The sequence below is a fragment of the Salmo trutta genome, chromosome 40 (genome assembly GCF_901001165.1).
Source record: "Salmo trutta chromosome 40, fSalTru1.1, whole genome shotgun sequence".
Taxonomy (NCBI): Eukaryota; Metazoa; Chordata; class Actinopteri; order Salmoniformes; family Salmonidae; genus Salmo; species Salmo trutta.
In genome coordinates, this window is record NC_042996.1 from 16,175,646 (window position 1) to 16,197,009 (window position 21,364).

The 21,364-nt window shown below is 43.4% G+C and overlaps 1 protein-coding gene across 8 annotated transcripts in view; it reads right to left on the reverse strand.

The window, feature by feature from the left end:
- Positions 1-21,364, reverse strand: part of LOC115180476 (DENN domain-containing protein 5B) — a 77,949-nt gene that overhangs the window by 32,003 nt on the left and 24,582 nt on the right. For 5 of the 8 annotated variants that reach the window (XM_029742599.1, XM_029742600.1, XM_029742601.1 and 2 more), the window contains exons 2-3: positions 9,764-9,823; positions 1,097-1,206 (exon numbers count right to left, since the gene is read on the reverse strand). In XM_029742599.1, the coding sequence (XP_029598459.1) occupies positions 1,097-1,206; positions 9,764-9,823 (170 nt within the window). The remainder of the gene's footprint in view (positions 1-1,096; positions 1,207-9,763; positions 9,824-21,364) is intronic. The other 3 variants (XM_029742604.1, XM_029742603.1, XM_029742605.1) reach the window with 1 other exon arrangement.

A 21,364-nucleotide genomic window follows, 5' to 3' on the forward strand; every position in this document is an offset into this window, starting at 1 on the left:
TTTCATCATCACTATCTTAACTTTTTCCTTTTTCTCATGAATGCAGATATTTGACAATATAAAGCTTTGTCTTATCAGATATTCCCTCCCCTAACGTAACCTTCCACCCTGGCACGCTTCCCCTCCCCTTGTCCCGTCAACACGAAGAAAACTCAATCTAAACCCAAACTGCAGCAAAGCAGCCACAGTCCGTTTAGCGCAGCCTACAAAACCCTCTGGGTAAATCCATAGAGACAGAGGGGATTTGGTGCCTTCGCCCCATTACCCAAGATACCCTAGAGAGAAGGCACCACATTGTGTCTTAATCCTGGGCCTCTCTGCTCCAATGGTGTGTGTGTGTGGTTTCCTAAAGCATTGATTGGAATAATCCTTGCATGCCCTTCCTTTCCACTGTCTATGATCTAAAAGGCCTTTCAATGCCTAGTTGGGGTATTGTTAGAGTCAATAGCCCCCATTTATCGTCCTTCTGTTCCCTCCATCCATTCCTTCCCCCAACCCAGTTTGGTTCCCTGCTGCCTACTCATTAGATTGAATAGAGCCTGTTTATCGTCCTCCTATTCCCCTCATTCAGGGTTAAGGTTACTTTCTAAATGTAATCCCTTACTAGTTACCTGTTCAAAATTGTAATAAGTAACTTTTGGTTTACCCAAACTCGGTAATGTAATCGGATTACTTTCACTTACTTTTGGATTACTTTCCCCTTAATAGGCATTAAATGAAGACAAGAAGGATACATCAAATGCATTTGGAGTGTCATCATAGTGGTCTCTGACTTGTGGTCAGACTTGCTCATGTGGAACAAATTTAAACTTGTCCTGATTTTCAATGCTGAATTGAATGTCACTGAGAAAACAGAAAGGTGTCATACTGTATTTTTTCCACAAACATCCTTACAAAGTCATCCAATAAGTGATCATCTAGTTTTTCAGAAGTGTCTGTAATTTGATTACACATTTTTTTGCCGATAACATAACTGATAAGTTACTTTTTTTTGTAATCAGATTATATGTAACTGATCACCCCTCAACATGATCCATCCATCCATCCATCCATCCACCACTCAGTTTGGCTCAGAACTCAGCGATGGTTCACCCACCATGTTGACAGCATCCTGGTCGAATGGGTTCCACTCCACGTTCTCAGGGTAGTGGGCCAGGACTTTAGACTTGAACGTCCTCTTCAAGGGGCTCTGCTCAAAGTTCTCCCCTAGAAAGGGAGAGAAAGAAAGAGGTCAAGTCTCTGGCCCAGTTGAGAGGTTTACCTGGACAACCAAGTTGACATCCAACTAAAGATATTGGTGCATGTCAAAGTGTGTGTGTGTGTGAGTGTGCATAAGAGGGGGATCAACGATTGGCATAAGGGAATAGAAGGAAGAAAACAAGAATGAGCACAGCTGTATGTTGCACAGCATTCTGCCCGCCCGTCCAGCATCACTACTCTGGACGGTTCTGACTTAGAATATGTGGACAACTATAAATACCTAGGTGTCTGGTTAGACTATAAACTCTCCTTCCAGACTCACATTAAGCATCTCCAATCCAAAATTAAATCTAGAATCGGCATCCTATTTCGCAACAAAGCATCCTTCACTCATGCTGCCAAACATACCCTCGTAAAACTGACTATCCTACCGATCCTTGACTTCGGCAATGTCATTTACAAAATAGCCTCCAACACTCTACTCAGCAAATTGGATGCAGTCTATCACAGTGCCATCCGTTTTGGCATCAAAGCGCTGTATACTACCCACCACTGCGACCTGTATGCTCTCGTTGGCTGGCCCTCGCTTCATATTCGTCGCCAAACCAACTGGCTCCAGGTCATCTATAAGTCTTTGCTAGGTAAAGCCCCGCCTTATCTCAGCTCACTGGTCACCATAGCAGCACCCACCCGTAGCACGCACTCCAGCAGGTATATTTCACTGGTCACCCCCAAAGCCAATTCCTCCTTTGGCCGCCTTTTCTTCCAGTTCTCTGCTGCCAATGACTGGAACGAACTGCAAAAATCACTTAAGCTGGAGACTCATATCTCCCACTCTAACTTTAAGAACCAGCTGTCAGAGTAGCTCACAGATCACTGCACATAGCCCATCCAACTACCTCATCCCAATACTGTTATTCATTTTGCTCCTTTGCACCCCAGTATCTCTATTTGCACATTCATCTTCTGCACATCTATCACTCCAGTGTTTAATTGCTATATTGTAATTATCTCCACCATGGCCTATTTATTGCCTTACCTCCCTTATCCCACCTCATTTGCACACACTGTATATAGACTTTTTCTATTGTATTGTTGACTGTATGTTTGTTTATTCCATGTTTAACTGTTGTTGTTTGTGTCGCACTGCTTTGCTTTATCTTGGCCAGGTCGCAGTTGTAAATGAGAACTTGTTCTCAACTAGCCTACCTGGTTAAATAAAGGTGAAATAAAAAATAAAAAAAATCTGGGATCTCTCATAGGTGGAATTCTTATCTGTCAGCACTTGTGCAATGAAGCTCTCCACTCCCCCCCCCTCCCACAAAACAATAAATATTTCCCCCTGCCGGCCTTCCTTGTTCCCCTCACTTTGCTAATCTCATGTGGAAAACAGCAAGGTGTAATGAACAACACATCTACATCATCATGAAGCCCCAGTCTTGATGCTAGGCTGCTAAAAGCTACAATGCTACACAAGTAACAGTTTGTATCTAAATGGGGCAGCAGCAGCGTGTCTAATGGAGTATAAGCAGGACCATGTTGACTCGTGTCAGACAGCTGCACTGACTACAACAGGACCACTGAGCAAGGAGCAGCTGGGACTGGGTCATTAGCTTAGTTTAGCTAAGCAGTTATAAGATGTGTGCAATCGGAGTCTTATCCATTTCCTTCACTACTGTGTAGGGTCGCAAAGGGTCAGAAACTTTATGGTAAATTCCTGAAATTTTCCATGCGAAGTCAGGCCCAGGAATTTTGCTTAAATTCATCAAAGTTAGCTTATAACAGTGAACCTTTTTTGTGGGATACACAAGGCAATTCTAGGTCTTGTGGCATATTTTGGTTAAACTATCCCCAATTCAATGGAATTGCAACCCTCTGCATGCACAGTGCGTTCTACCATCACATGTGCAGTGCACTCTTCCATCACATGTACAGCTGATTCTCAAGATCTGGCACACTAATGAGATGCTATTGAGTCCACACTACTACACTGTCTGAGTCAAGGACTACATGCTTTCTGGTAAGTTTTGATTACAATACTGGGTGGGGTGAATATATTTTATATGACATATATTATTTTGTTAATTAGTAAATAGCCTACAGCAAAGTGCGTTTAAATCATATCTAACTTGTTAACAATTTCTGCTAGCTAGTTTTTGCTACCATGTGGATTTTAGCTTGCTTGAGCGTGCTACCCGAGGAGTGTTAATTCACCTGTTTCCATACATGTTTCATTTTAAAACATGTACAGTTGAAGTCGGAAGTTTACATACACCTTAGCCAAATACATTTAAACTCAGTTTTTCACAATACATGACATTTAATCAGAGTAAAAATTCCCTGTGTTAGGTCAGTTAGGATCACCACTTTATTTTAAGAATGTGAAATGTCAGAATAATAGTAGAGCCATTTATTTATTTATTTATTTCAGCTTTTATTTCCTTCATCACATTCCCAATGGGTAAGAAGTTTACATACACTCAATTAGTATTTGGAAACATTGCCTTTAAATTGTTTAACTTGGGTCAAACGTTACAGGTAGCCTTCCACAAGCTTCCTACAATAAGTTGGGAGAACTTTGGCCCATTCCTCCTGACAGAGCTGGGGTAACCGAGTCAGATTTGTAGGCCTCCTTGCTCGCACACACTTTTTCAGGTCTGCCCCCACATCTATGGGATTGAGGTCAGGGCTTTGTGATGGCCACTCCAATACCTTGACTTTGTTGTCCTTAAGCCATTTTGCCTCAACTTTGGAAGTATGCTTGGGGTCATTGTCCATTTGGAAGACCCATTTGTGACCAAGCTTTAACTTCCTGACTGATGTCTTGAGATGTTGCTTCAATATATCCACATATTCTTCCTCCCTCATGATGCCATCTATTTTGGGATGTGCACCAGTCCCTCCTGCAGCAAAGAGGCCCCCACAACATGATGCTGCCTCCCGGTGTGCTTCACAGTTGGGATGATGTTCTTCGGCTTGCATGCATCCCCCTTTTCCCTCCAAACATAACTATGGTCATTATGGCCAAACAGTTCTATTTTTGTTTCATCAGACCAGAGGACATTTCTCCAAAAGTACGATCTTTGTCCCCATGTGCAGTTGCAAACCGTAGTCTGGCTTTTTTATGGTGGTTTTGGAGCAGTGGCTTCTTCCTTGCTGAGTGGTCTTTAAAGTTATGTCGATATATGACTCGTTTTACTGTGGATATAGATACTTTTGTACCGGTTTCCTCCAGCATCTTCACAAGGTCCTTTGCTGTTGTTCTGGGATTTATTTGCACTTTTCGCACCAAAGTACATTCATCTCTAGGAGACAGAACGCGTCTCCTTCCTGAGCGGTATGATGGCTGCGTGGTCCCATGGTGTTTATACTTGCGTACTATTGTTTGTACGGATGAATGTGGTACCTTTAGGTGTTTGGAAATTGCTCCCAAGGATGAACCAGATTTTTTTGCTGAGGTCTTGGCTGATTTCTTTTGATTTTCCCATGATGTCGAGCAAAGAGGGACGGAGTTTGAAGGTAGGCCTTGAAATACATCCACAGGTACTCCAATTGACTCAAATTATGTAAATAAGCCTATGACATAATTTTCTGGAATTTTCCAAGCTGTTCAAAGGCACATTCAACTTAGTGTATATAAACTTCAGACCCACCCAAAATGACCTGTGTCATGCACAAAGTACATGTCCTCACTGACTTTTCAAAACTATAGTTTGTTAACAAGAAATATCTGGAGTGGTTAAGAAACACGTTTTAATGACTCCAACCTAAATGTAAGTAAAATTCCAACTTCAACTGTATCTTACAAATGAATTATTTAATCTAAGTGCTTAACTATTTATTTGTACATGGAATTGTATTAGATTTTTTTTACTCATTTAAAAAACATTTTTACAGTGAAATGTCAAGGGCACTATCTGATTTGTGGAGACATTTCACTGCAGCTAATGTAGAAGGAAAAGTAGTGTACATTTGCAAATACTGTGCAAAATCATATGTGCAGAATGCAACAAAGATGCAGAATCATCTGGCCAAGTGCATAAAGTTCCCTCAGCGCTCACAACAAGCAACCTCTGACAAAAGTCCCTCTACTTCTATTCAAGGTGAAAATTATGAAATCAGACACCTTATCGATAGCAACAGCTCATGGTCCTCCTAGAATCAGAAGGTTTTTTGACTCAATGGAGGAACCTAGTCAGAGAAATGCTGACGGATGTCTGTCTCGAGCTGTGTAAGCAACTGGTTCACCTCTGATGCTCACAGGCAATGTGTATTGGAAGATATTTCTGAATGTTCTTCGCCCAGCATACACCCCTCCAATCAGACATGCTTTATCTACTCATTTGCAGAGTTCAGGTAAAGGTCAAGCAAATCATAGAGAAAGCAGACTGTATTGGAATCATCTCTGAAAGGTGGTTGAATGTTCGTGGGCAAGGAATAATTAACTACATCATCTCCACCCCTCAACCACTTATTATACAAGAGCACAGACACAAAGGACAACAGACACACTGGTCTCTACATTGCAGATGAGCTGAAGACAGTCATAAATGACCTTGGACCACAGAAGGTATTTGCACTGATGACAGACAATGCTGTGAACATGAAGGCTACTTGGTCTAAAGTGGAATCCTGCCCTCACATCACACCTATTGGCTGTGCTGCTAATGAATTGAATCTGCTCCTCAAGGACATCATGGCACTGAAAACAATGGATACACTCTACAAGAGAGCCAAGGAAATGGTTAGGTATGTGAAGGGTCATGAAGTCATAGCAGCAATCTACCTCACCAAGCAAAGTGAGAAGAATAAGAGCACCACATTGAAGCTGCCCAGCAACAGTGACCAATATAGCCCCCCTTATTTTCAATAACTGCCATGAGCCTTCCATCCATGGAGTTTGTCAGTTTCTTGATCTGTTCACAATCAATTTTCACTGAAGAAGCAACCACAGCCTCCCAAATGCTGTTCAAAAAGGTGTATTGTCTTACATCACTGTAAATCTCACGTTTGCGAAGGGCCCACAAGTTCTCAATAGGATTTAAGTAATGTGAGGATGGGGTCCAGGTCATTATTCAGGCATCTTTGAGGCCCTTGCTGGCTAGCCAAGCAGTGGAGTACTTGGATGTATGTGATGGAGCATTGTCCTGCATAAAGATCATGGCCTTCTAGAATGCTGAGGACTTCTTCCTGTACCACTGTTTGACGAAAGAATCTTCCTGAAACTGGCAGTAGGTTTGGAAGTTGAGTTTCAGTCCATCTTCAACCCGAAAAGGTCCAACTACCTCATCCTCAATGATAGTAGCCCATACCAGTACACCTCCTTCACCTTGCTGGCACCTGACTCAAGTTGGTGCCCTGTGTCCATTACTGATCCAGCCATGGGCTCATCCATTTGGTCCATCAAGAGTCACTTTCATTTCATCTGTCCATAAAACCTTTGAAAAATCTGGCTTCAGGTATTTCTTTGCCCAATCTTGACGCTTCAACTTGTGAATCTTATTCAGTGGTGGTCTTGTTTCAGTCTTCTTGACCTTGGCCATGTCTCTGAGCACTTGACACCTTGTACTTCTGAACACTCCAGGTAGGTTGCAGTTCTGGAATACGGTGGCACTGGAGGATAATGGCTTCCTGGTAGTTTGACGTTTAATTCTTCTCAAGTCTTTTGCAGTTAATTTGCGCCTTTTCTTCCCCATGCGTTTGTTGCGCCACCAGTTGACTATACGCAACAAAATGTTTGAATGTCCGGTGGTCACACCTCAATAGTTTAGCTATTTAAAGAGTGTCGCATCTGTCTGAAAGGCATTTTACATTTTTGGCTTTTCAGTGTTAGTTAAATTTCTTTTTTGGCCCATTTTACATGAGGCAATGAGGCTGCCTAATAATTATGCACACCTTTATATAAGGTGTTATTCACTTTCGCCACACCCTCCCTCATTACACAAATACATATCACCTGAAAATGATCAAATCCAATAAGCATTCAAGTTTATATGGTTTGGAGTTGGAAAATGTGAATAGAAACAATGATAAGATCAGAATACTCACTTGCCTAATAATTGTGCACGCAGTGTATGTTGAAAACGTTTTTGGGAGATGCGATGGATCATTGGGGATCATTCAATATTCTTTCTTTTGATGTTCAGTGAAATAATCCCATGTGAAGAGTCAACTCATTTAATTAAAGTTCAATTTGTAACTAAATTGTTTTTTTTAGTTTTTTTCTATTGGAAGGATTTAATCATTTGCAATTGTCTAATTATGATAAGGTAAAAGGTTTATGTTTCTGTCTCCATATGATATATATATTCCCGTTAATTCCCACGGAGAGTTTCCACCTCTGAATATGCAACCCTACTACTGTGTGCCTTATCTGTAGCTTCCTAGCATGGAATCACATGACCTAGTTACTACAGACATTGTCTCTTTGTTGGAGTTCAATACCAAAACTAACAAGCCATGATCATGACTGTCCAACTATTGACTGTCACTTCCAATGGAGATATTAACTCTGTATACTAAGAAGTCTCAGAGTGGGCCATTAAATCTTAGTGCTAATCCAGGCACACTAGTTATTTAACTGTGGGTAACCAGGTCTCCAATACTACAGCAACAACAGGGAGACTAACACCCATTGATTTTAGATAAGTGAATAGAACCGTTAGATGGGCTGGGGTCGTATCGATCATGATGACCGTTTCCGCCCCTTTTGATGATGCGAGTGAGGTCAGAGGGTCGTGGAAGGATGAGGAGAACGGAGGGAGGGGCAGAGTGATTGTTCGTAACGTGACACAATGATCGTTTCATGGCAAATGCAATTTTCTCAGATCAATGTAGTGTGTTTTAAGATGAATAGTCTATCACCATCAGTAAGAACGGTTCGAAGGTTACAGTGTTTCCAACACAAGATGTACACGTTGTTGATTTAGTTTGCTGTAGTAGTGGGACAATCTCATGGACAGTTACCATGGCAATCTCCTCCTATACTAGTAAACAACGAAATTATATACACACACAAACAGTTCGTCACCGGAGTGCGAGGGCTGGAAATGGTAGGAAATCAAACCTCTTTAGATCGAAAGAGCGTTAGGATGAGGTTGCACGCACAGTCCAAGGGTGAGATGTTGTGAGGATGATTGCAAGGCACAAACCAGCAGCAGCAGTCTGAGAGGTCAAACACAAGCAAGGGGGAGCAGAAAGAACCAGTGGCAGGGAGCCAGACAGCAGCAGGGGAGAAAGCTGGAAAACTGGAGAGTGTGGGGGAGCAATGGGGCGAGATGGGGACACACAGCGAGGTTAATGGAAGGAGATGGAAGAGTAGAGATGTTAGACAAGCCTTAACCTGCACTGCTTTGATGGATATTCGTGGCTGACGTGAGCTAGGGATTTGGTTAACGCTTTAGGCATTAGTGTTATTGTGTGTGTGTGTGTGTGTGTGTGTGTGTGTGTGTGTGTGTGTGTGTGTGTGTGTGTGTGAAGAGATGAATAATGCAAATGGAAGTTAACATTTTGGCAGCGTTGGTGAACTCTACCACTCTGTCATGTAGAGACTAGAGAAAAAACAAAGGTCACAGCTGGATAACCTCTGTCTTCTAGAGGGATGTCTGTCTCTGTGTGTGTGTGTGTGTGTGTGTGTGTGTGTGTGTGTGTGTGTGTGTGTGTGTGTGTGTTTCCAATTTCCAACACTAGACTCCAGATTTCCAGTGCTAAACAGATGCCATGTCTTTAGCATGTAAACACAATGCCAAGACGTTCAGCTGCTGTTAAGCACTCTGCCCTCATATTGTCTCTGTATCTCTATTGCTCTGTCTCCAAACACACAGACACACAATCCTACCATCTCTTGCCTAGGTGCCTTGTGGGTTGCAGTGCCAGTGGGTTAGCTCTTGGTTTCAGTGCCTGTGTGGAGGTGCAGTGATCTGAGCTGGCAAGTGAAGGATGCCTAAACTCTCTTAAGGCCCTTAGCTGAGGCAAACAGGAGTGGACAGGACAGAGCGAGCATAAGCCTCTTCCCTCTGTAATGACTCTCTCTTACTCATTCTCTCCCTCCCTCTGTCTCTCAAAGTTAAACCAGGACACATGTGAAACAAGAAAAAGAAAGAGAGAGAGCGCGAGAGAGAGAAGAAAGCCAAACCTCAACTATCAAAAACAGTGAGTGAAGAAGAGAGAAATAGCCTGATAAAACACTTTCATTAGAGAAAGAGAAGGAGGATGAAGTTACAAAACAGCCTGCTTCAGAGGAGAGTGACTGATTGGGAACAACAAGCTCTGAGAACCTGACCCACATACAACGACTGGGGAAGGGTCGACCGGAAGAAAGAGAGAGGGACATGGAAAGATAGATACGAGAGAAGGGGGGGGGGGGTGAAAGGGAGAAAGAAACTGGACAATGGAGGCAAGGAAGATATGATGGACCCAATTAAATAGAGTGGTGGGGTGGAGGTCTACGTTTCAGTAAGGAAGGGTCTTAAAAAGGAGGAGAGAGAGATGAAGGAAGAGAGGAGACACTATACAAGTTAGTATCTTGTACCCCTCTAGACGGGATTCAGTTGGTGGAGTTTACCTGCGGCTGCTGTATCGGGGTCTCTGCCTTGGCGGTCAGCCTCTAGCCATTGGTACAAAGCTATGGTGGAGGCACATGCAAAAAAGGGACAGAGGAAACAAACAAAAAACAACCCATGTCAAACCAAACGCAAAAAAAGCACACAAAAGCTAAATGAATCAATGATTAAAAGCATGATGAATGAGACGAGCATGAACATGAAACGTAGTCGGACACATCAAAACAGAACATGGCATCGTGGCAAAAAACATGGCAAGTCCCAATAGTCTCAAACAGCTTCCTTTCTTTCACCACCACTGATCAGACTACATTTGATAGGTTTAAACAATACATGATCAATCTATCCAGATCTTATATGTATCAGTGGTAGTGAAGGACAAGAGACAAGCTGGAGAGGCAGGTGAGTAGTGGGGACAGAGAGAAAATGCATTAGCATGTTTCAGTGACTGTGACATATGATGGCGCAGAGGCTTATGGTTAGTTAGTGAGCAGCAGGCTGGACCGTGTCATTAGGTTGACATTCCCTGGCATCATCAAAGCAGAAGCAGCCTGCACAAACCCCAGACCAGCAAACACCTTTAGTATCCATCAGCCCAATGCCTGCTGCGTAGCAGCACTCACAGCTTCAACCAAACACCACGATAAATTCTGTTTCCTGTATATTTCCTGAATAAATTCCAGTGATACACTGAGTGTACAAAACATTAGGAACAATCCATGACAGACTGACCAGGTGAAAGCTATGATCCCTTATTGATGTCACTTGTTAAATCCACTTCCATCAGCGTAGATGAAGGGGAGGAGACAGGTTAAAGAAGGATTTTTAAGCCTCGATACAATTGAGACATGGATTGTGTATGTGTGGCATTCAGAGGGTGAATGGGCCAGACAAAATATTTAAGTGCCTTTGAACGGGGTACGGTAGTAGGTGCCAGGCGCATCGGTTTTGTGTCAAGAACTGCAACGCTGCTGGATTTTTCAAATTTTTTCATGGTCCACCACCTTAAGGACATCCAATCAACTTGACACAACTGTGGGAAGGATTGGAGTCAGCAGGGCCAGCATCCCTGTGGAACAATTTCAGGAACCTTGTAGAGTCCATGCCCTGACGAATTGAGGCTGTTCTGAGGGCAAAGGGGGGGGGACCAACTCAATATTAGGTAGGTGTTCCTGTTTGGTATACTCAGTGTGTATACACTCAAACGCCAGAAACAACATCATCTTGAATCTCACACTATCAAACATTCGCTCACACAAACATGCCTAAATCATGCATGCACACTGCACAGCCCAGACTCTCCTGTTCCAAGCCGAGTCATTGGTTTGTCGATTAAAGGCCCTAGCTTAGTCATTAAACCGCTCCCAGACGACTGACTGACTAAGCCACAGAACTCTGACTGTCTCATGTCTAACCAGGTGAATGATCAGAGCAGAGCCACCAGTGTGTGTGTGTGTGTGTGTGTGTGTGTGTGTGTGTGTGTGTGTGTGTGTGTGTGGTCTCTCACTTAAGGGATCTGCCCTGAAAACCGAGCCCCACAAACACACAAGCAGAGGAGACTGAAGGGTCATTATGGTGAGTATGACACAGCGTCTCGCTCTCTGCCAGACTATTATAGCACAGCAATACAGCAGCATAATGCATCCACTGGCCGGGTTGGGGGGGGGTAGACAATGAGGTTAGCACTTTCTGAACCATACAGCAGCATAGGGCTCTGTCAACAGTCACTATCATTACTCCAACCCTGCCTCTGCAACACTCACATGGAGATCAACAACACACACACACACACACTACAGCACGTACGCATACAGGCAGGCACACGCCAACCCAACACCTCTATATCTATGTTATATAATGCCATAGCACTCATCCTATTTGTAGGCTGCAATCTCTCCCTCCCTCTCCCCCTCTATGTCCTTGTCCTTCTCTGCTGCGGACATATTATTTATCCCAGTCTCTATTTACAGAATAAACTGTCATGAATCTGCTTTGTAAACAGCTTCAAATCTGTTGCTCTGATATGTCTGCTGTAACTGAACTGGAAGATGGTTTATATTGAATGACCCTGATGAACTGGGGTAAGAGAAGATAAGAGTCCTCATGGGCACACAAACACACTGTAAGAAACACACACACAGCTGTCTGCACAACGTCCTGTGGAACACGTGAGGCCCAATGCCAACCCCTGCCTTATCTCGCAATCTATATCACTCCATCTCTCTCTCTGTCCAGGACAGTCTCTCCATTACAGATGCAGTGTGTAGACCAGTGGAGGTACTCTTATCTCCCTGTTCTCACGGCAATTCATCTTGCCAGCACCACACTATCTGGTATTACCTGGTGCAGGGCTCATGCATGCACACTCACAGAAACACACACACACACACACACACACACACACACACACACACACACACACACACACACACACACACACACACACACACACACACACAGAGAGAGATCCACTCACAGTAATGTACACACAGAGATCCACACTCACAGTAATGTACACACACACAGAGATCCACAGTCACCGTAATGTACACACACACAGAGATCCACACACACAGAGATCCACACTCACAGTAATGTACACACAGAGATCCACACTCCAGACCTGCATAAACGTATACGCGCGCGCGCGCACACACACACACACACACACACACACACACACACACACACACACCGAGATCCACATTCACAGAAACGTACACACATATACACTACCGCTCAAAAGTTTGGGGTCACTTAGAAATGTCCTTGTTTTAAAAAAAATAAATAATAATGTTCATTGAAATAACATCAAATTGATCAGAAATACAGTGTAGACGTTGTAAATAACTATTGTAGCTGGAAACGGCTGATCTTTTATGGAATATCTACATAGAGGCACATTATCAGCAACCATCACGCCTGTGTTCCAATGGCACGTTGTGTTAGCTAAGTGTATCATTTTAAAAAAGGCTAATTGATCACTAGAACACCCTTTTGCAATTATGTTAGCACAGCTGAAAACTGCTGTGCTGATTAAAGCAGCAATAAACCTGGCCTTCTTTAGACTAGTTGAGTATCTGGAGCATCAAATTCTATTTGTCACATGTGCCGAATGCAACAGGTGTAGACCTTACAATGAAATGCTTACTTACAAGCCCTTAACCAACGATGCATTTTTAAGAAAATATCTATAAAAAAAATAAAGGCAGAGTTGCAAAGAAAAAGCCATATCTCAGACTGGCCAATAAAAAGAAAAGATTAAGATGGGCAAAAGAACACAGACACTGGACAGAGGAACTCTGCCGAGAAGGCCAACATCCCGGAGTCCCCAAACTTTTGAACGGTAGCGTACACTCACACACACAGATCTACACTCACAGAAATGTAAACACACATACAATGGCTTGCGAAAGTATTCACCCCCCTTGGCATTTTTCCTAGTTCGTTGCCTTACAACCTGGAATTAAAATGTATTTTTGGGGGGTTTGTATTATAAGATTTACACAACATGCCTACCACTTTCAAGATGTAAAACATTTTTTCTTGTGAAATAAACAAGAAATAAGATAAAAAACTGAAAACTTGAGTGTGCATAACTATTCACCCCTCAAAGTCAATACTTTGTAGAGCCACATTTTGCAGCAATTACAGCTGCAAGTCTTTTGGGGTATGTCTCTATAAGCTTGGCACATCTAGCCACTGGGATTTTTGCGCATTCTTCAAGGCAAAACTGCTCCAGCTCCTTCAAGTTGGATGGGTTCTGCTGGTGTAAAGCAATCTTTAAGTCATACCACAGATTCTCAATTGGATTGAGGTCTGGGCTTTGACAAGGCCATTCCAAGACATTTAAATGTTTCCCCTTAAACCACTCAAGTGTTGCTTTAGCAGTATGCTTAGGGTCATTGTCCTGCTGGAAGGTAAACCTCTGTCCCAGTCTCAAATCTCTGGAAAACTGAAACAGGTTTCACTCAAGAATTTCCCTGCATTTAGCGCCATCCATCATTCCTTCAATTCTGACCAGTTTCCCAGTCCCTGCCGATGAAAAACATCCCCACAGCATGATGCTGCCACCACCATGCTTCACTGTGGGGATTGTGTTCTCGGGGTGATGAGAGGATTTGGGTTTGCGCCACACATAGCGTTTTCCTTGGATGGCCAAAAAGCTCAATTTTAGTCTCATCTGGCCAGAGTACCTGGATATCATAAGGTGAATGCACCAATTTGTAAGTCGCTCTGGATAAGAGCGTCTGCTAAATGACTTAAATGTAATGTAAATGTACCTTCTTGCATATGTTTGGGGAGTCTCCCACATGCCTTTTGGCGAACACCAAACATGTTTGCTTATTTTTTTTCTTTAAGCAATGGCTTTTTTCTGGCCACTCTTCCGTGAAGCCCAGCTCTCTGGAGTGTACGACTTAAAGTAGTCCTATGGACAGATACTCCAATCTCCGCTGTGGAGCTTTGCAACTCCTTCAGGGTTATCTTTGATCTCTTTGTTGCCTTTCTGATTAATGCCCTTCTTGCCTGGTCCATGAGTTTTGGTGGGCGGCCCTCTCTTGGCAGGTATGTTGTGGTGCCAAATTCTTTCAATTTTTTAATAATGGAATTAATGGTGCTCCGTGGGATGTTCAAAGTTTCAGATATTTTTTTGTAACCCAACCCTGATCTGTACTTCTCCACAACTTTGTCCCTAACCTGTTTAGAGAGCTCCTTGGTCTTCATGGTGCCGCTTGCTTGGCGGTGCCCCTTGCTTAGTGGTGTTGCAGACTCGGGTGCCTTTCAGAACAGGTGTATATATGCACTGAGATCATGTGACACTTAAAGTCCACCTGTGTGCAATCTAACTAATTATGTGACTTCTGAAGGTAATTGGTTGCACCAGATCTTATTTAGGGGATTCATAGCAAAGGGGGTGAATACTTTTTCAAGGCACTGTACACACAGATCCACACTCACAGAAACGTACACACAGAGATCCACCCTCACATGCATACACACTTGCAGAAACGTGCACACATACAAAATTGATCTGTTGTCCCAAATACAAAGCTAGTCATGAGTGATTGTAATGATTAGAAATTGCATGAGGATCAATGTGCAGCAGTATTAAGCTGATTACCCATTGGGCTGGAATGGGTTGCGGGGTCCTAATGGAATTCTACTGGGAGACCAGGCTCAATGAAAACCAAGGCTAAATCAATACACACTGGTCTGAAATGACACCTCTCATTATTGGTGCCATAAACACTAATACAATATACTGGACCAACTCATTCCAATAGTAGGACTGAATGATCTGACTACAATATCCTGTAAAGCACCAATACAACATCAGCTTTAAGCACAAAAGGAACACTACAGTATATATCAACAGCCATCAGCCATTGTAATTGAGTGGTGGTGGCCTGGATGTAATGAGGGTTTAATACTATATTAATTCTCTCTGCAGAGGAGTGTTTCCACCAATTGGAGAGTATGGACCACGCTTTGGCTAACTCCTCACACAATCATGGATGATGCGTCGCTATAAAGCAACATAGCACACACTAGGGCTGATCCCAATTAGTTGACTTGTCGATTGTTTTGTCGTTAGGCTGTTGTTCGACCGAGATTGTTTTAGTCGAGCAGTAACAACTAAATAAATATATGCGCCCATCTCAGTGAACTAATCCATTGCGGAGGCCTGGAAAAAGACAACTTATGTTTGATCCTAAAATGTGGAAGGAGGCTCCAACGTAAATGCGGAGCCTCCAGAAGCCAAATGGAGCTCATCGCCGTCCGCCTCCCAAATGGTGTAACAATACGTAGAGCTCCGCATTGACATAATTTGTTGACGGTTGGAGGGGGTGGTACATCCTGTATAAACACAAACTCACTTCCTTCACAACATCTCTGCACTGCTCTGTGAAGCGCAAGAAGTATGAATGCCCTGACTTCTGCAGAGGCCATATCACCGTAAATGCTGCACGGCCAATGCAGACGTCTGGAATGACCATGCGACCAGATGCACAATGCACTTCTCTCTCCAGAATGCACTCTCCTGCCAATTTGTGCACATTCATTGTTTCATAACTTCATTGTGTGAATTGTTTGCGTATATTACTTCCCCATTACACATCACCAGTAATTAAATTACATACCATTTCAAATCTACAATGTTTGTTACTTTGGTTATGATCATTTATTTTAATGCATTCAATATTATTGTTCCAGTCTTCCCGTTCTCATTGTCGGAGTGGACACATTATTTGCAGAGTCCACAACCTATGCTACACTTTGTTTATTTCATTCCATTTACGAGTTGACAATTTACATTTTTTTTTATTTTTAATTTTTTTGTCATTTAGCAGACGCTCTTATCCAGAGCGACTTACAGTAGTGAATGCATACATTTCATACATTATTTTCTCCGTACTGGTCCCCTGTGGGAATCGAACCCACAACCCTGGCATTGCAAACACCATGCTCTACCAACTGAGCCACACGAGACTGGGATGGCTTTAGTCTTTAGTCATTGTCTTTTGTTTGGAGCGCTCCTGTCAATGTTGAGTAAGGATGCGCACGCATAGAAGTAGGACTATAGGCTACCTGGCCTGCGTGCAAATGTAAGAATAGAAATGTTCCCATTTCAGGATCTGATCGTTTTTTTCTGATTGGCTTAACGCACCACCACTAATGAGCTGTGGAACTTCTCAAAGTAATGTTTTTACATCCATTGAGAATGACAATAGTTCCTCAATGTATTTGAAAAATCTTCCCAACTCTCCCTCTTTTGATAACCACTCAGTGTGGAAGGGAAACATGTCATGCTCTGATCCAATGGAAACGTCCTAAATTAAGCCTACCTTATTACCTCTCACCAGCGCTTGTCTTGGACTGAAATAGGTTCCAGTGCTCATTTTGATTGCTGGTACTGTTTATATTTAGGTGCAGAAGCTGGACAATACTTGTAACTAATATTCCATAGGAGGAACAGGAGCTCAAGCAGTAGAACATTAGAGGTGCCGGTACTCAGCTCAGGGGAGCTCCTGCCCAAGTCAACCACTGCTTCTTATCACTTGCGCAAATAGCCTACAGGTTGAACCCAAGTTAATAGTCGATACAATGTTTCAAGTTCGTTGCAGGCAGGCCACATGTAGCCAATCCGATTTCTAGGATATTTATTTTTAATGAGGATATTTTCTACCTGCAGGCTGCAATGTTTTTATTTGTTGGCTTTAGTTCGACTATTTTTTACATAGTTGGCCATGGCAATAAGTTACTTTTTATTTAGGTTTGTATCATTTTCATTTAGATTTGGATAGAATTTTGATTAACCACATGACAATGATTGAGGTACGAAGACGTTATTATAAATTAAAATGAAACCGTTTCATGAAAATGTGCATATGAAAGCCATAACTGGCATGCAGATCGGTAGAAATGGTAAGATAAATGGTCATTCCACATGAGAAATCTTGCCGACTCCTTGTGTAGCCTATTACCAGCAACTTCCGGAGAGTAACGGCAGGAGCAGGAGAAGAATAGTTGGGTCAGGTTGATTTTTTTTCTTCTGGCTATCTAGATCTCTGGCACCCTCGAGGCATTTGTCTTATTTCATCAAACAAGCTCAATGCATATAGTTGATTTTATCAAAAACACATAGGTTGTCTATATATATGGAAAAATACATGTTTAAAAAATGTCAACCAATCGATTGGTCAAAAGAACAGACGACTTTCAGTAGACCAAGATTTCTTTTAGTCGGGACAGCCCTAGCACACACATATGCACGAACACGCTGGCAGATACAGTTTGTGTTTGTGTGTGTCCTGTTGCTTCATGTGAGAAGTGGAACCGTGACCACAGCTAACAGGATTAGACACAGCACGCAGATTAATACGGACTCAAAGACCAGATAACAGCTCATTCATCCACTACATTAACAATAGATACACAATCACAAATGAATAAACTGAGGAGAAAGCCTCAGAAGCAATGACGCAAAAAAAATCCCATAATCACACGCAACATGCCATTACTCGCACGTACACTTACTCCTGGGAACAAAGAGCTTATCTTATTTCAAATAGCAGCTACACTTATTTCATTTCACATCAACTACATGTTTTCATAGTTTAATTCCCTCTTTTCATTTTCCTCTTTAGAGTCAGAGGCAGGAGACCACCGCTCTCCCATAGTCCAGACAGAGTGTTTGGTTGCCTTGTGAACCCCTAGAATAGGGAAAGCAGTTAGCCCCACCAGAGCAATCCCATTTAAAGTGAAGAGCAGCAGTCTAGATAGACGGTAGAACAACAAGACTATATTACCTCTGAGGAAAACCATCCCAGCACACCAAACTGTCTGCTCGTTCCAAAACAGAAGTTTCTATTAAAAACAATGTAAAATTTTGTGTGTATAGTTACTGTATCGCTAGATATTGCTGCACTGTTGGAGGTAGAGACATAAGCATTTCGCTGCACCCACGATAACATCTGCAAAACTGTGTATGCTACCAATACACTTTGAGCTCCCTCTCCCATATCCCCCCCATTCTCTCTCAATTCCCCCTCCTCCTCCTCATATTTCCCCCATTCACTCTCCCTTATATTCCCCCCCTCTCACTCTTTCCCTCCTATTCCCCCATTCCTCTCTCTCATTCCCCCATTCCTCTCTCTCATTCCCCCATTCCTCTCTCTCATAGTCCCTCATTTCCCCCCTCTCCCACTCTCATATTCCCTCCCTCACATTCCCCCTGTCATATTCCCCCCATTGAAATATGAGAGAGAGGGGAGGTATGAGAGATCTCTCTCATATCCCCCCCCTCTCAGCAAATCAAATTTTATTAGTCACATGCATCGAATACAACAGGTGTAGACCTTCCAGTGAAATGCTTACTTACGAGCCAATAAACAGTGCCTTTACAAAAAATACGGATAAGAATGAGAGATAAAAGTAACAAGTAATGAAAGAGCAGCAGTAAAAAAATAACTATATACATGGGGGTGTTGGTACAGAGTCAATGTGCGGGGGCTCCGGTTAGTTGAGGTAGTATGTACATGTAGGTAAAGTTAAAGTGGCTATGCATTGATGACAACAGAGAGTGGTGTGGAGAGGAGGGGGGGGGGGCAATGCAAATAGTCTGGGTAGCCATTTGACAATGTTCAGGGGTCTTATGGCTTGGGGGTAGAAGCTGTTTAGATGCGTCTTGGACCTAGACTTGGCGCTCAAGGGTGGCTGGAGTCTTTGACAATTTTTAGGGCCATCCCCTGACACCGCCTGGTATAGAGGTCTTAGATGGCAGGAAGCTTAGCTCCAGTGATGCACTGGGCCGTTCGCACTTTCCTCTGTAGTGCCTTGCGGTCGGAGGCCGAACAGTTGCCATACCAGGCAGTGATGCAACCAATCGGGATTCTCTCGATGGTGCAGCTGTAGAACCTTTTGATCTGAGGACCAATGAAAAATCTTTTCAGTCTCCTGAGGGGGAATAGGTTTTGTCGTGCCCGCTTCACGACTGTTTTGGTGTGCTTGGACCATGTTCGTTTGTTGGTGATGTGGACACCAAGGAACTTGAAGCTCTCAACCTGCTCCACTGCAGCCCTGTCGATGAGAATGGAGGCATGCTTGTTCCTCTTTTTCCTGTAGTCTACAATCATCTCCTTTGTCTTGATCACTTTGAGGGAGAGGTTGTTGTCCTGGCACCACATGGTCAGGTCTCTGACCTCCTCCCTATAGGCTGGCTCGATGTTGTCGGTGATCAGGCCTACCACTGTTGTGTCATCAGCAAATTGAATGGTGGTGTTGGAGTTGTGCCTGGCAGTGCAGTCATGAGTGAACAAGGAGTACAGGAAGGGGCTGAGCGCACACACCCCTGAGGGGCCCGTGTTGAGGATCAGTGTGGCGGATGTGTTGTTAACTACCCTTACCATTAGGGGGCGGCCCGTCAGGAAGTCCAGGATCCAGTTGCAGAGGGAGGTGTTTAGTCCCAGGGTACTTAGATTATTGATGAGCTTTGAGGGCACTATGGTGTTGATCACTGAGCTGTAGTCAATGAATAGCATTCTCACATGTGTGTTCCTTTTGTCCAGGTGGGAAAGGGCAGTGTGGAGTGCAATAGAGATTGCATCGTCTGTGAATCTGTTTGGGAGGTATGCAAATTGGAGTGGGACTAGGGTTTCTGGGATGATGGTGTTGATGCATTTGATGCACAAAGCATTTCATGGCTACAGACATGAGTGCTACAGGTTGGTAGTCATTTAGGCAGGTTACCTTGGGTACAGTTTTGCAAGCTCAGACTGGAATATGGGTACAGGCACTATGGTAGTCTGCTTAAAACATGTTGGTATTACACACTCATTCAGGGAGAGGTTGAAAATGTCAGTGAAGACACTTGCTAATTGGTCAGCGCATGCTCACAGTACACATCCTGGTAATCCGTTTAGCCCTGCGACCTTGTGAATGTTGACCTGTTTAAAGGTCTTACTCACATCGGCTGCGGAGAGCGTGATCACACAGTCATCTGATACAGCTGGTGCTCTCATGCATGTTTCAGTGTTATTTGCCTCGAAGCGAGCATAAAAGTAGTTTAACTCATCTGGTAGGCTCGTGTCACTGGGCAGCTCTCGGCTGTGCTTCCCTTTGTAGTCTGTAATGGTTTGCAAGCCCTGCCACATCCGACGAGCATCAGAGCCGGTGTAGTGCGACTCGATCTTAGTCCTGTATTGACACTTTGCCTGTTTGATGGTTCATCGGAGGGCATAGCGGGATTTCTTATAAACTTCCAGGTTAGAGTCCCGCTCCTTGAAAGCGGCAGCTCTACCCTTTAGCTCAGTGCGGATGCTGCCTGTAATCCATGGCTTCTGGTTGGGTATGTATGTACAGTCACTGTTGGGGTGACGTCATCGATGCACTTATTGATAAAGTCTGTGGCTGATGTGGTAAACTCCTCAATGCCATCGGAAGAATCCCGGAACATATTCCAGTCTGAGCTAGCAAAACCGTCCTGTAGCTTAGCATCTGCTTCATCTGACCACTTTTTTATGGATCTTGTCACTGGTGCTTCTTGCTTTAATTTTTGCTTATAAGCAGGAATCAGGAGGATAGAATTGTGGAATTGTTGCCAAATGGAGGGCGAGGGAGAGCTTTGTATGCATCTCTGTGGGTGGAGTATAGGTGGTCCAGAGTTCTTTTCCCTCTGGTTGCACATTTAACATGCTGATAGAAATTTGGTAAAACTGATTTAAATTGCCCTGGATTAAAGTCCCCAGCTACTAGGAGCGCTGCCTCTGGGTGAGCATTTTCTTGTTTGCTTATGGCGGAATACAGCTCATTCAATGTTATCTTAGCGCCAACCTCGGACTGAGGTGGTATGTAAACCGCTATGAAGAATACAGATGAGAACTCTCTCGGTAGGTAGTGTGGTCTACAGCTTATCATGATATACTCAACCTCAGGCGAGCAATCGCTCGAGAATTCTCTCGCTCATATCTCCCCCCCCCTCATTCCCTCCCTCTGCTTCTTGTTCTTTCTCTCACGCTCCCCTTTGTCCTTCCACTCTCTCAGACACAAAGGACACAGTGCAGATTGAGTCACACCTATTCACCAGTGTTTTTCTTGTTGTT